The 14661-nt window shown below is 35.5% G+C and overlaps 1 protein-coding gene across 4 annotated transcripts in view; it reads left to right on the plus strand.

The window, feature by feature from the left end:
* LOC107018882 (NAC domain-containing protein 75) overlaps positions 1-1121 on the plus strand; it is a 6957-nt gene extending 5836 nt beyond the window's left edge. For all 4 annotated transcript variants that reach the window (XM_015219470.2, XM_015219468.2, XM_015219471.2 and 1 more), the window contains exon 7: positions 538-1121. In XM_015219470.2, the coding sequence (XP_015074956.1) occupies positions 538-627 (90 nt within the window). In that variant the 3' untranslated portion in view covers positions 628-1121. The remainder of the gene's footprint in view (positions 1-537) is intronic.
* Positions 1122-14661: the final 13540 nt, after the last annotated feature.

The raw sequence follows: 14661 nt of genomic DNA on the forward strand, positions 1-14661 counted from the left end.
TATATATATATATACTTCCTCCGCTTAAAAGAGAATGACCTCCTTTCTTTTTTGGTCTTTTTAAAAAAGAATTATCTCTTTCTTTTTTTTGGTAACAACTTTCCACGTGACATGTTTAACACCACAAGATTAAAGGGCAATTTTGTACATTTGACATAACTTTAATTTAGGACCACATGATCAAAAATCTTCTTTACTTTCTTAAATTTCGTGCCAAGACAAACCTAAACCATTCTTTGTGAAACGAAGGGAGTATAATATTTCAAAATTCTCCACATACAGTCAATATATTCTCATGGGCGGAGCTAGAAGGGGGTTAGTGAATTTGGACGAACTTATTAGCTTTTTCATAGACTATATTTTTACTAGAAAATTAAGTAATAACTTTTGAATCCCCTAACAAAACTGATTGAAAATTTAATGGTAAGAAAGGGAAACGAAATTTAGAACTCCAAAACTCCTAATTATACTGACTCCGCCTCTGTATATTTGATCAGTTGTTGTTTATTAGTTATAAATTTGTATTGATTGTTGTAGGAGTCATCCATCACAAACTCTCAAGATGCTGACTGGTTGAAGTACTCACACTTTTGGCCTGACCCTGACAACCCTGATCACCATGGCTAGGGATGGAGGAAACTCTCATCTTCATCATTACTTGTTGATGTTTTGCACAAATAAGTGATTAATTCAAAGAGGACCAACACTATACACTATTCTACTACTATACTTGTTTTTTATTTTAAATCACTATATATATATATATATATATATATATCTTTTACAACTGAAATGCTGGCAAAAGCTAAGGTACTGCCTCAACCTCAACTGAACTAACACTTCAATACAATCCAAGAAAGAAGAAGGAGGGAGACCAAGAAAGGCTGCTCTTTCTTCTGACAAAAAATGCAAGAAAGGCCCAAAGAGAATGAACCTGCATGAAAATCATCACCACTATGATTATGATATCATCTTATTTTTATTTGTTTATTTTTTTTGATTATATATAATTTCTTTTATTTTGTTGTTTTTTTCACATGAAACACCATATGAATATTTGTGCAAAGTGCATAACCAACTTTGTTGATTATGTCTATGGACAATCACTTTTTAGAGTAGAATACTTTTTTTTTGGGACACTAAAATATTTCCCTTTATAGAAATGAAATGTGATATTGATTCTCTAGTTTTCTTTACTTGCACCCAACTTTTGATGAGATGAATTAAGTTAAAATGCTTACAGAAATAAAGTAGCATCTTGTGTTAGCACCTAGTTGGTAACAAATCTAACATGGAGTACTACTTAAAAAGTTTATAGTGTATATAGTTACTTAACCTTTTGCTTTACCCATAGGTTCCTACTATTTTATGTGAGTAATTATAGGATTACCAGTTGGAGCCTCAGATTGTTCCAAACTCTAGTAGGTGTGGTCTTAGCAATTATCTACTCTAGTAGGTGTGGTCTTAACAATTATCTCAACAAGTTCATCTACCTAATACATATGTCCTCAACCTTAATCAACATTCATCATGTCAACTGCCTTCTTGAACTCACTAGGTGAACTATGTTCAGTTATAGGGTCACCCATATTTTACCCGTTGTAAAATGGTCTAGCCACCACTGCCCTTTAATTAGTCACGGGACCATCTAGTCCTTCCCCATTACTACTTGCCTGACCTACTTCATTCTCATATAAATCTCCATGGTCCATCTTCATACACTTCTTCTGTTTTATCATGCTCACATATTTCCTCTATTTTTCAGTCTCCTGAATAACCTTAGCCTTCTCCCAACAATACTAAAAAACTGCCAAAAATGACGCCAAAAGTGATGGACTGCATCACTTTTTTAGTCAAAATCGACGGAAAAGCGATGCAGTCATGTCCGTCGCTTTTTGATTTTTTCTAGTAATTTTATTTTAACAAAAGCAACGGACTCTCTCGCTTTTTTATATTTTCATTTATTTTTCATTTCCAAAGCAAAGCAGTCCGTCGCCTTTCTTTAAATTTATATTTTGAAAATCCCAGGAAATCGAGGGACGACTAAAGGACAATGTCTGTCGCTTTCCTTGAAATTAATTTTTTAAAATACCTAGAGAAGTGACGGACCAAAGAACCTTGTCCGTCGCTTTTCTGGGTTTATTTGAAAAAAATAAAGCAAAAAAGCGACGGACAAAACCACCCTGCTCCTCATTTTTTTCTGCAATACCTGCAAATATAAATCAAATTCAAAATTCATATTCAACCAGCTCAATCAAACAATATAATCTAAACATCACACACAACATATAAAACATCAAACTTAAATCAATCTTAAAAAATATATAAATCACAATACAGGAATTTATAGTGTTTTAAAATGTGTTTCAAAAAAGAGACCTAAACTAGGGAATGACATCTACAAAATCTTTCTCCTCCTCCTCTTTATTGTCGTCGTCGATGTCCTCGGGAGCTGACGTAGTAGGTCGACGAGCGAGGTTCAACACTTGTTCTTTGATTTGCTGAACAGTCGCACTCATGCTTTGCTGTTCAACTACTCTTCTCTGCTCTGACTCTACCATTGCTGATGCAAGTTGTGATATTTAAGCCGACATAGCATCAATCTGAACACTTTCAAGTGCCTCGGCTTGACGTGGCAATCCAATACCTTTTAAGCCTTATTGGAGTTGTCTTACATCGTTTCGAGAGTCTAGACCATATATTCTATCCTTTTGTCCCCTATACCACTTTTTCTGTCCAAAATTTGGTGGACAGTGCAGGTTTTATTTGGACCGAACTATCTAGATTCTCAGCGGCATACTGATGAAACCCATTTTCCATGTTAAATATAAAAATTTACATACATACATACATATATATATATATACATACATACATACATACATACATACATACATATATATATATATATATATATATATATATATACACACACACACACACATACGTACATACATACATACATACACACACACACACACACATATATATATTGTTCATATTAAATAACTTACAAAAAATACACACATATATATATTGTTCATATTAAATTACTTACAAAAAATTCGTTTGGCCTTTTCCTCCAACCACACATCAAGATCCGACTCATTTTCTTTCTTCTTCACATGAGTCTTCTTGAAAAATCCCAGTCCAATGGGAGTGCATCCCAATTATTTTTCCTATAAATAAAAACTGAAATTTATAGCCATATATATGAATCAACTAATTATTTATTTAAAAATTTGAATTAGAACTTATCATCTCTCTTATAATTATTCCAACGGTCTTTGCACCTCTGGTGCGCAACAAGCCACCCTTAAGACTGCCTTTAGCCTTTTTGGCTTGTTCTGACATTGCCTTAAACTTATGTATGTTCCAATACTAATGAAATTCATAAAAAAAACGAGGCAATATTCAACCTGAACGTCGATGAGTATCTCAAACTTTCTTTAATTAGCTAGATTGTCTCGCAGATGCCATCCTCTCAAATGTGGCACACAACTATCACGCCTTCAGCCTACACCCTTGGCGGGACTGGCACTCAAGAACCATGTGGCCCAAAGTGAACCCTTATCCTAGCTTACTTACTCAGCGGAAAACTTAAACTTCATAAAATAATTTCAAAAGAAAATAGATAAAAAATCTTAGACTGTCTTTAGAGAAAGCATTCAAACTAGCCAAAATCGCTATTCAAGTCTCATAGCAAAACATCTGAAATACAAGGCTAAAAGACTCATAACTAACTGTCTGACTATCTATGAAACCTCTAAAACAACTTAGATGCATGTTGTAACAAACCCCATAACATCCTAATGAACTAAAAATGAAACTGAAAGCGATAAAAGGGATCCTTTGGAATGCTAAGAGACTCACTAACAGACTCTGAACTCTTACTGGATCAAAGATTTGCTGGATGCTGATCCTAGTTACCTGCGTCTGCTTCATAAGACGATGCAGGCCAACTGACATTAGTACATTGAATATATGAGTATGCGAGTTAGAATACTAAAACAAGACATAAGCTTGAAAAGAGTCTAAAAGCAATACTTACCTGGGCTTTACTTATTTCAACTGAACTTAAATCATTTTAATATAAAGCAGTCAATGCAGTATCATGAAAAGCTTTAAAATATTATTTTCAACTCTGTGTATTTAGAAATACAATGATAACTTTGTATGTATTCAAAGATACAATATGAACTCTATTTGTATGTAAAAATACAAAATATTTCTGATAACTTTGTATGTATGCAAAGATACAATATGAACTCTATTTGTATATAAAATACAAAATAATGTTTTGGGAGTTTCTCTAAGAGACAACCATCACGTAAAACCTATTTTAATGGTACTATGATTTCCCTTACGCTGCCAGAGCATCCTATGCCTTTCCAACGGTATAGGACCTCAACTATTAAGTGGATCCCCTACTTTATACTAAAAAGTACTAAATAAATCATCTAAAAAGTATGACTCTTTTCTACCCATGATGGCTACTCGTTTATGGTGGGCTGTGAGTTGTCTAAATATCCTCCATGTCGGTGCTCAATACTACACACAAAAATATTATATTATATCTTATATTTTAGAAACATACTTCCTTCTGTGATTTGAGATTAGTGCTAAAAAACTTAGCTCAAAGGCTACCTTGGAAATCAAAGTTTCCCCTCTTGCTTTATTATGAAAGCATATGCTCTTTTTTGAAAACTAGCTCAAAGACTCTTTGGAAATCTCAGTTTCTGTTCATATTAAAATGTGAAAACATTTTAAACTTATTGGGAATACGTAGTTTCCATATATTTCTTTGAAGAAAAAAACTTCAAATCTGAAATCATTGCTTAGCTTTAAAACTTTAATCTTAGAACAAAGTTAAGACGTTTGTGAAGGACTTACGAAAACTTTAAGAACTTATCTTGACTTAACTCTTGACTTCTTGACTTGACTCTTAAATTTTTGACTTGACTCTTAACTTTCCTTGATTTGAATTATGAATTCAAGGATCATGATTTGTGATATGAATCATCACTACATCATGTTTAGGAATGATTTTATATAGCTAAACATGAGAAAATAATCAAGATCAAAATATGAGGGTGGGTACGGTACGTGGAGAAACTTTTAAATTTTGGTTTCGAAAATAAATTTTGAGGAAGAACGGTGTGTGATTGCTAAGCGACGCAAAACATTTTTTTCCAATTCTGGGAAATGGCTCTATGACGCGCCACCACTACCAAATTTTGTCCAACAAAATTTCATCTTCATTTTTCAGCTCTGAACCCTCTAAACTCCACTGGTTCTTTCCCCAAATACTTGAATCGATTGTATAATCAAAGTACATTATATTCTACTAAAAAACACAAGTAAAAACGTGAATCAATCTGAAGACACTCCAATCAACACAACCCACAAGAATTCAAACAAAATTTATCAAGAATTCAAGGATTTACTTTCAAGTCTAATAACTTCGTTGAAATTAAATCATGATTGGCACGTGGGTGAAATAACTTAACACTATGTGATCTCACATACCATTGTCGGGATCACCCAACGAAATCCACAAGTTAATCTCGACGAATATTGAAAGTTCTTCTCCTTTCTCCAAGACCTAGCATGAAATTCACTTTTCTAAAAATGAATTAAATTTTAATTACCCCAATTAAATTCCTAAAAATGAATTAGGATAATTAGGTAAGGAAAAGACTAAATTACCCTTTAAAAACTCGATTTAGACTTTCCTTGATCTAACATTTCAACTTCCAAAGGGCATAAGTTACTCATACAGACTCGAAATCACGAAAAGTTGGCAGAGTTTGAAAGATAATTCTAAGAGTTTTCCAAAAATATCTAGAAGTTCTCCTAACTCTTCCTGATCTAAAAGTTGTGACTGTTTGAAGTTGACCAAGAACTCACTTTTTTCTAACTTAAGTAATTTCCCAGAATTTTTATTATTTCCGAAAATGACTATTTCCAGTTCTTAGCTTCATCCTAAATATTTCTAATTGCTAGATGTTACGACATTTCCCCCTTGGGAACATTCGTCTTCAAATGAGATTACTCTTACTAGGTTATGGGAACATCAAGTTTATACACCCAATATGCAAATGCAAACAAACAACATGCTCACTAACAATTGAAAGAGTACTAAGAGGAGAATTAGTACCTTGGTATGAACTTTCTCCAGATCAAAGAGATGTGGATATCTCTTCTTCATATCCTATTCAGCTTCCCAAGTAGCTTCCTCAACAAATTGGTTCCTCCAAAGGACTTTGACTGATGCTACCTCTTTTGTCCTCCATTTACGAACTTAGCGATCTAGAATCTGAACAGGAATCTCCTCATAAGATAGGCTATCTTTGATCTCAATATTTTCATTTGGTATGATCAATGAAGGATTACCCATGTCTTTCTTCAACATTGAAAAATGAAATACCGTATGAAACACTTCTAACTCTTGGGGTACTTCCAACGCATAAGCAACCTTGCCAATCTTTTTGGATATTTGTAAGTACCAATATTTCGGGGACTAAGTTTCCCCTTCTTAATAAACCTCAATAACACCCTTCATGGTTGAAACTTTCAAGTACACTCAATCACCTGCTTCAAACTTTAACTCCCTTCTCCTAACATCAGTGTAGGATTTTTGATGACTCTGCGCCATTTTCAACCTCTCCTGAATCACTTTAACCTTATCCATAACTTGATGAAATAAATCTGGACCTATCAACCATGTTTTACCAATTTCAAACCATTCAATAGGAGATATGCATCTTGTCCCGTAAAGAGCTTCATAAGGAACCATTTGGATGCTCGACTGGTAACTATTATTGTAAGCTAACCCGATGAGAGGTAGATGATCTTATCAATTCCCTTTGAAATTTATCATGAACTCCCTCAATATATCCTCCATTGTAAGAATAGTGCACTCTGCTTGCCCATCAGTATGAGGATGAAATGCAATACTTAAGTTCACTTTTGAACCTAACATTTTCTGTAAAAAAATTCAAGAATTGTGCAGTAAATTGTGCATCTCTATCTGAAATAATGGAGACTAAAACTCCATGAAGTCCTACCACCTCCTAAATATATAATATGGCATAATCTTCTGCTGAATTGGTTGTCTTTACGGGCAGAAAATCGGTTGACTTTATCATTCTATCGATAATCACCCAAATAGAATCATTCTGCATGCGAGACCTTGGCAAGATTGTGATGAAATCCATACATCTCCACTTGCATTCCGGAAGTTCTATATTCTTAGCCAAACCATCAAGCCTGTGGTGATTTACCTTAACTTGTTAGCAATTTGGAAACTTAGAAACAAATTCTGCAATGCCCTTCTTCATACCGTTACACCAATAGATTTCTCTCAGATCATGATACATCTTGGTGGAACTAGGATGAATGTAATATCTAGAGCTATGAGCTTCCCCATGATTCTTCCTTCGAGTCCATCTACCATTGGTACACACAATTTTCTTTGGTATCTCAAGACACCATCTCCCCCATGTTCAAAAGCTAATACATTTTTCTTATGAACATTTGCCTTCAATTCATGCAAAATAGGATCTTGGTCTTGCTTGCCTTTTACTTCTGACACTAATGATGACTCAACCCCATTCATCACCACTATTCCTCTTTTTGTGGAATCCATTAGTATAACTCTCAGGCGTGTAAGTCTATGCACATCTTTCGCTAACTCTATCTTTTCTTCCTCAACATGGACGGTACTACCCATAGACAACCTGCTTAAGGCATAAACAACAACATTCGCCTTACCTAGGTGATAAAGAATACTAATGTCTTAATCCTTGAGTAATTCTAACTACCTCATTTGTCTGAGATTAAGCTCTTTCTGACTGAACACATATTGAAGGCTCTTATGATCAGTGAATATATAAACATGAACAACATACAAATAATGACACCATATATTCAAAAAGAAAACTACATCAGCCAACTCTAAGTCATGGGTTGGATAAATATTCTCATGAACTTTCAACTGTATGGAGGCATAAGCTATAACTTTGTCATTCTTCATTAATACACAACCCAAGCCGACTCTAGATGAATCACAGTACACCACAAAACCTTGAGTAACTTTCCTCCCTTTCAATTTTTGAAAGCTTTTCTCACAAGATTCATATTAAAACTTAACTTTCTTCTGAGTTAACTTGGTTAAAGGGGATGAAATAGACGAGAACCCCTTAGCCAACCAAACCCAAGAAACTCTTAATATTAGTTGGAAATGTAATTCTAGACCAATTCTGCACTCCCTCCATTTTCTGAGTACCAATTTTAGTTCCATCTCCAGACACAATGTGGCCTAGGAATGCCACATATTCAAGCCAAAACTCACAGTTAGAGATTTTGGCATACAATTCTCTATCTTTCAAAATCTGGAGAACTATTCTAAAATGACTAGCTTGATCTTCTTCATTCCTTGAATAGATTAGTATGTCATCAACGAAGATGATAACAAACATATCTAAATAAGGTTTGAAGACTTTATTGATAAAGTCCATGAACACTACTGGTGCATTAGTCAAACCAAAAAACATGACCAAAAAACTCATAATGACCATATCGAGTTTTGAAAGTTGTCCTTGGAATATCACATTCCATCACTCTTAATTGATGGTAGCCAAACTCGAGGTCTTTTTTCAAAAAACAATTAGCACCCTAAAATAGATCAAGTAAATCATCAATCCTTGGAACATGATACTTGTTCTTGATGGTAACCTTGTTCAACTGATGGTAATCTACATTCATCCTAAGGGCACCATTTTTCTTTCTCACTAATAAGACCGGAGTGCCCCAAGATGATAAACTTCGTTGAATAAAACCCTTATCTAAGAGGTCCTTTAAATGCTCTTTAAGCTCTTTGAACTATAGTGATGCCATTTTGTATGGAGGAATAGATATAAAACGAGTGTTTGGGAGGACATGTATGCCGAAGTCTATCTCTCTCTCAGGATGGATTCTGTGTAATTCATCTGGAAATACTTATATATACTTTTTTACTACTGAAACTGACTAGATATGAGGTATCTCATCACTAGAGCCATTAACTCGGACTAAGTGATTGACACACGCCTTAAAAACTAACTTCGTTACCCTTAGGCAATGCTGAAATGCGATTTCACTTTAAGACTGGCTCATTTGAAAACTGAAACTTGACAACTCGAGTCATATAATCAAATGAGGCATAACAAGTATAAAGCCAGTCTAAACCAAGAATGGCATTAAAATCTACCATGCCTAACTATATTAGATCAGTCATGGTACTCTTGTGACTAACAGAAATGGGACAATCATGCTAGAATAGACTCATCAACAAGTGTAGAAACGCTTAATGGTTCACTAATTTTCTTAGGAATAACATCAAAGTTCATAGCAAGATAAAAAGTTACAAAAGATAAACTCGCTCCTGGATCTAGAAAAGCATAAACAGTAAGGTCAAAGACTTGGAGCATACCAGTGACAACATCTGGCGACTCCTCTTGATCTTGGAGACTATTGATAGCATACAAGAGGTTTATACCTCCGCCAGTACTGAAAATTCCCCACTAGGTGCAGCTTTTTGTCACGACCGAAATATAGACCCCAGACGAGACTGGCGTTGTTGATCTCTCAGAGGTCACTGACAAGCCTAGATACTTTATTCTTACTTCTTCTAGGTTAATTTTAGCGGAAAATTTGAAACTTTTCGATTCCTAACATGCTTACTAAACATTCTATTACATATATAATTGTTCACCATCAACCATTTAACATTAAGATCATCAAATGAAAGAAGCAGTTTATTACAACGATAAAGATATACCCAAAATGGCACCAATACAATGTCTGAACAAAAACGGGAAAGAAACGCTAGTGGAACATACTCCACTAGCTCAATCATACAACTAAGCTAGAATGTAAATGGGCATGCATCCTCGAAAGCATGAGGGCCTACCAAGTCCGAATGAATGCTCGACGTCCAGATACCTGCAGCGTTGATCCTGTAGCTATAGCATCCACCTGTGCCTACACCTAAAAGTTTAGAGTTGTATAGGGTTAGTACACACTTGTACTAAGTATGGGTATATGCAAGCACACCAAGGACATGCATGATTAAGGAAAGATCTTTCCTAGCAACATGATTATAGCAGATCAAGTCAGTGGACTTGCCAAATTAAGATTAGAAAAGTGAGTGAACTTTCCAAATTTGGATAGGGAAACTTATGCCATGAGAGTAACATGCACCATCATACTTAACAGTTTGCACACAACACACAACAGCGTACACATAGCACATATCATAATTCATATAACACATAACATTGTTCATATCATTATTCATATGCCATGAGACCTTGGAATCATGGACTTGATATTAAGACTTCCCAAAAATGAGGGCTCAACATATGGGACCTCAACTAGGGATCTTCATTAGCAAACACAGAGTCTGCTTCATTCATACGTACTTCATTTCATTTCGTTCTTAGGCTAGTGTGAACACTAGCTATACCTAGGATGTACTTTAAGACTTTCATCGGGTTCGCTGTGCAATGACAAAGAATGACCTAATGTCATTGCTTGAGTCTAACTCACCCTCTTGATCATCCTTCCCTAACACCTTTGGTACCATTCATTTCATTATGTACATCATTTGAGGGTGGCCTCATTCATTCATGGGGAACTTTAAATTTAAGAGACATAGATCATGTGAGCATCATGAAATCGAATGTATCCTCCACACCGAAAAGAGGTGGAATCACCGGCCAAAGTGACCCAAAACATGCTAGCGTACATGGGAATCGAACCACGCCAGATCCCTATATTGGCAGTATAGGTTCGAAGACTAGGAGATATAAGGAGACCCATACCCACCATGCCAGACAGTCTCATGTCATAACAGTTATGTGAACCTCCGCCCTTCCCGAAAAAAGGCATCACCGCTCATAGATAGTCTATTAGTGCTCAGTATAAAGTTCCATTACATTTAACTCATACGTCATGTAAGATGGATTATAGTATGAGGTCATCATAGATCAATATATTATTCCTCATCTCATCATTAGTATTAAGTATAAATTAATCTCAATACTTTCGTTAGAGTGTTCATAGAGACTGGTCTCTTCATTAACTTTACACTCTCATAGATGAGTACGTTTTCGTAACATTTACTTAGGCTCATTTGAGATTGCTCTCATCTTTTACATTAGCCTCATATGATGTTGTCACCACATTCATTAACATTAGCACATTTGTTCTTCATAATCACCTCACCCATTTTTACGTGAATGTTTAATTCATCATATGCCAATGTACTTGGCCATCTGTGTGTTTCACACTCTTACTTAAAACCTTCTAGGGTTTCATCATTTCATTACCTACTATTCATTTCATCATATGCCAATGCACTTGGTCATTTAGTGTATTTTATCCTCCTACTTAACCCTTCTAGGGTTACATTACTTCATTACATACATCTTAAGTTCACTTATTTTTGTAAACATATGTTAGACTTATGGATCTATGCATAAAAGCCATTAGGCTTCATTCATAGTTTGTTTAAGTGATTCATATCTTCCTAAGATTATGTAGTACAAGACTTATGCATATTGTATGTATTCCAAGATCTCAATTTCGATCTAAGTAGGCAGCATTATTCTTGAACATTTAATTCACGTATGACTTATGTATCAATACCGAATTTGGGAAAGGGAACCCGATTTTCAAATCCCTTGAACAATACTTACATTTTTTTTTCATTTTGGTTTGATCCATACGACTTGGGGACCCAAGTTCGAGCCCCCACGCCTTCATTTTATTTTCCCCTTAATTTCTCTCTTCATTTTTCGCTTAATGGAACTAAGAGGATGTGGGATCGAACCCCCACAACCTCATTTACTTTTTATTTTCATTGCTTTAAATTTTTCTCCTTTGGCCGAGGGGTTGTGGTTTCGAACCCCAACAGCCCCTCTTTAATTTCTTTTAATTCTTCTCCTCAAATCTGCCTAGGAGGTCGTGGGTTCGATTCCCACACCTCACATCTCTTTTCTTTCATTTCCTTTGACTCTCCTTCACTGCCTATAGGTCGTGGGTTCGATTCCCATGCCTCACATTTCTTTTCTTTTATTTTCTTTACTATCCTTCACTGCCTAGTGGTCGTGGGTTCGATACCCACGCCTCACATTTTATTTTCTTTTCTTTTACTCTTCCTTAAATCTTATTGAGAGGTGGTGGGTTCGAATCCCACTCCTCTCATTTCTTATTTTTTTTCTTTCAAGTTACATTTTCCAGCCAATACCATGGTTCAGATCCCCTTCACCACATTTCTTTTTACTTCTTTATTTTCATAGTTTTTAACATGGTGAGGTCACGGGTTCAATCCTCCATGACCTCACTTGTTTTAATTTATTTTTCCAACATGTTGAACTCTCTTTGCTTACCGAAGTTCATCACTAGAAGCTAGAAATTTTCTTTTAATTTTTCAGCATCCTTTCATCAAGTTACACCTTAGTTCTTAGGAAAATTTCGTAGTTAGAACGTTTTAGGTGCATCTTCATGTCTTCGTTTAGCCAAGACATTATCCCTCAAATCAGCCATATTTCAACTCATATGAACATCACATTTACATCAACATGTATACTTGAAATATAAAGAACTATCATGCCATTTCAATTCCTAAACCATGAATAACAGCCACGACAACACACATACACACGTAGTTACATTTCGGAAATATCAACATAAGTCACATAATTACAAACATACATATAAACACATAATAATCACGAATACACGTTTCATCCCTAGTTTTCTACCAGCAAACATAACCAACCTATGATTCAATGGGAGCTAGTGACAGGGAGATGCAACGGGGAACAATCCTAGTTTTCGGAATGAATATTCTAAACCTTAAGGGGTATCTTGGGAAAGGAACCAAGAGATAAGAGAACCCATAACTTTTTGACGTTAAAATCTTGAATTGCTTCCCAAAAACTTCACCCAAGAATACGTCTAAGCCTCCTCAATATCAACTCCACTCAAATGACAACATCCCTTAGCCTAGTGTGCGATTAACGTTTGTTTTCTTGTGATTTCGTGTGAGTTCTTCAAGTGTGAAGAACTTGTTTTTTTTTCTGCTTTTGTATCTTATTTTGTCAGAGAAAATACGTTAGAAAGAATAATAGAGATTTAGCGTGAGAGTGTAGAGATAAACGTGAGAGAGTGGGAGTTGTAGGAGGCTTAGGAGTTTAGTTTTAGGACTTAGTCAATAAGGTTTTGTTTATCTAATAAAAACATGATTTTTATTTTATTTTAAATCAGCTAATGAATAATAATTATTAATTAATTATATTAATTCAATAGCTTTAATAAAAAATTCACTTTAATTCATTGCTTCCACCTAGGTTCGAACCCGAGTGGAGCAAGACTTCACTTCAAGAGCCCAATCTCCCCAAATTGCACCTCCACCTTATTAATTAAATAATGAATTATATATTTAGGATTATGATACTACCCTTAGCCTGGAAAAAGACCATTTTACCCCTAGACCCTCCAAACCTAAGATTTTCCCTTTTTAAGTCCGGTAAAGACTCCTTCGAGTAAATCTTCGTATTCGAGAGCCCTACATGGTTGGATCCAAACTTTCCAAGCTCAAATAACTCCCCAAGTTAGTTGTCTTGGCTTTAGCAAGGGTTCTGAGGATTGGTTCTACGCGCATCAATCCGTGTGAACCCTGGTCTAATCATAGGCATTCTTGATACATTAATCATTTTTTATCTTATCCATTTTTAGGGTTGTTACACTTTGTCCGGTGAAGCAACTATAGAAGACTAGTCTCTATTGCCCTCTTTACCATTAATCTTCAAGTTTTTAGGACACTCTCTTATAAAATGATCGTTCTGACCACACTTGAAGTAATCAGTGAAGCCATCATAATACACCCTTGAGTGGCTCTTAGCATATTTGGCACATGCGGGAGTGTTAGTACTCCTATTGTGCCATACTTTCTTGCAAATAGGTAGGTCTGGCTCTAAAGTTCTGATTGTATACTCACCTTTGTTCTTAGGTGGAGGTGCACTGGCAGATGACGGAGCAGGTCCCTTCTGTTTTTGTTGGAAGAAAGACAGGTTTACATTACTTCTTTGCTGCCCGGACTATTTCCTGTGTTAGCTCTCTTATTCTTTAATTCTTCTTTATCCCTCAGTTGATCCTTATCAACTTGTTGAACATGTATCATCAGTCTTGATATGCCAATATACCCTATTAGCATGCCTATCTTACTTTCCTTACTTGACAGATGAGTCAAATCCTACTCCTCATATTGTCAACCATCTCTTGGTTTCTCTTAGATCACGGGGAAAGAAATTCCCCATGAAAGCACTATCAAAACAGTCCAACTCACAAATGGTATGCATAAGCACGAGTTAAAAAGAAACTTTATATAGATAAACTCTAAAGCACGAAATGAGTATGAATGAAATAAAGGAATTTGTAAATGTTATAGCCTCCTAATCATAGATATGGTGTGCTTCACACCGATAACTAGGACTCTATGGAGACGACTTCGTGGACTCCCTAGGACACCTGAAATCTGTGCTCCAATACCAAGTTTGTCACATCCTAAGCCTACATCCTGGGTGATACTGACACTCGATAACCATTGCT

Source organism: Solanum pennellii, chromosome 5 (assembly GCF_001406875.1).
Source record: "Solanum pennellii chromosome 5, SPENNV200".
Classification (NCBI taxonomy): Eukaryota; Viridiplantae; Streptophyta; class Magnoliopsida; order Solanales; family Solanaceae; genus Solanum; species Solanum pennellii.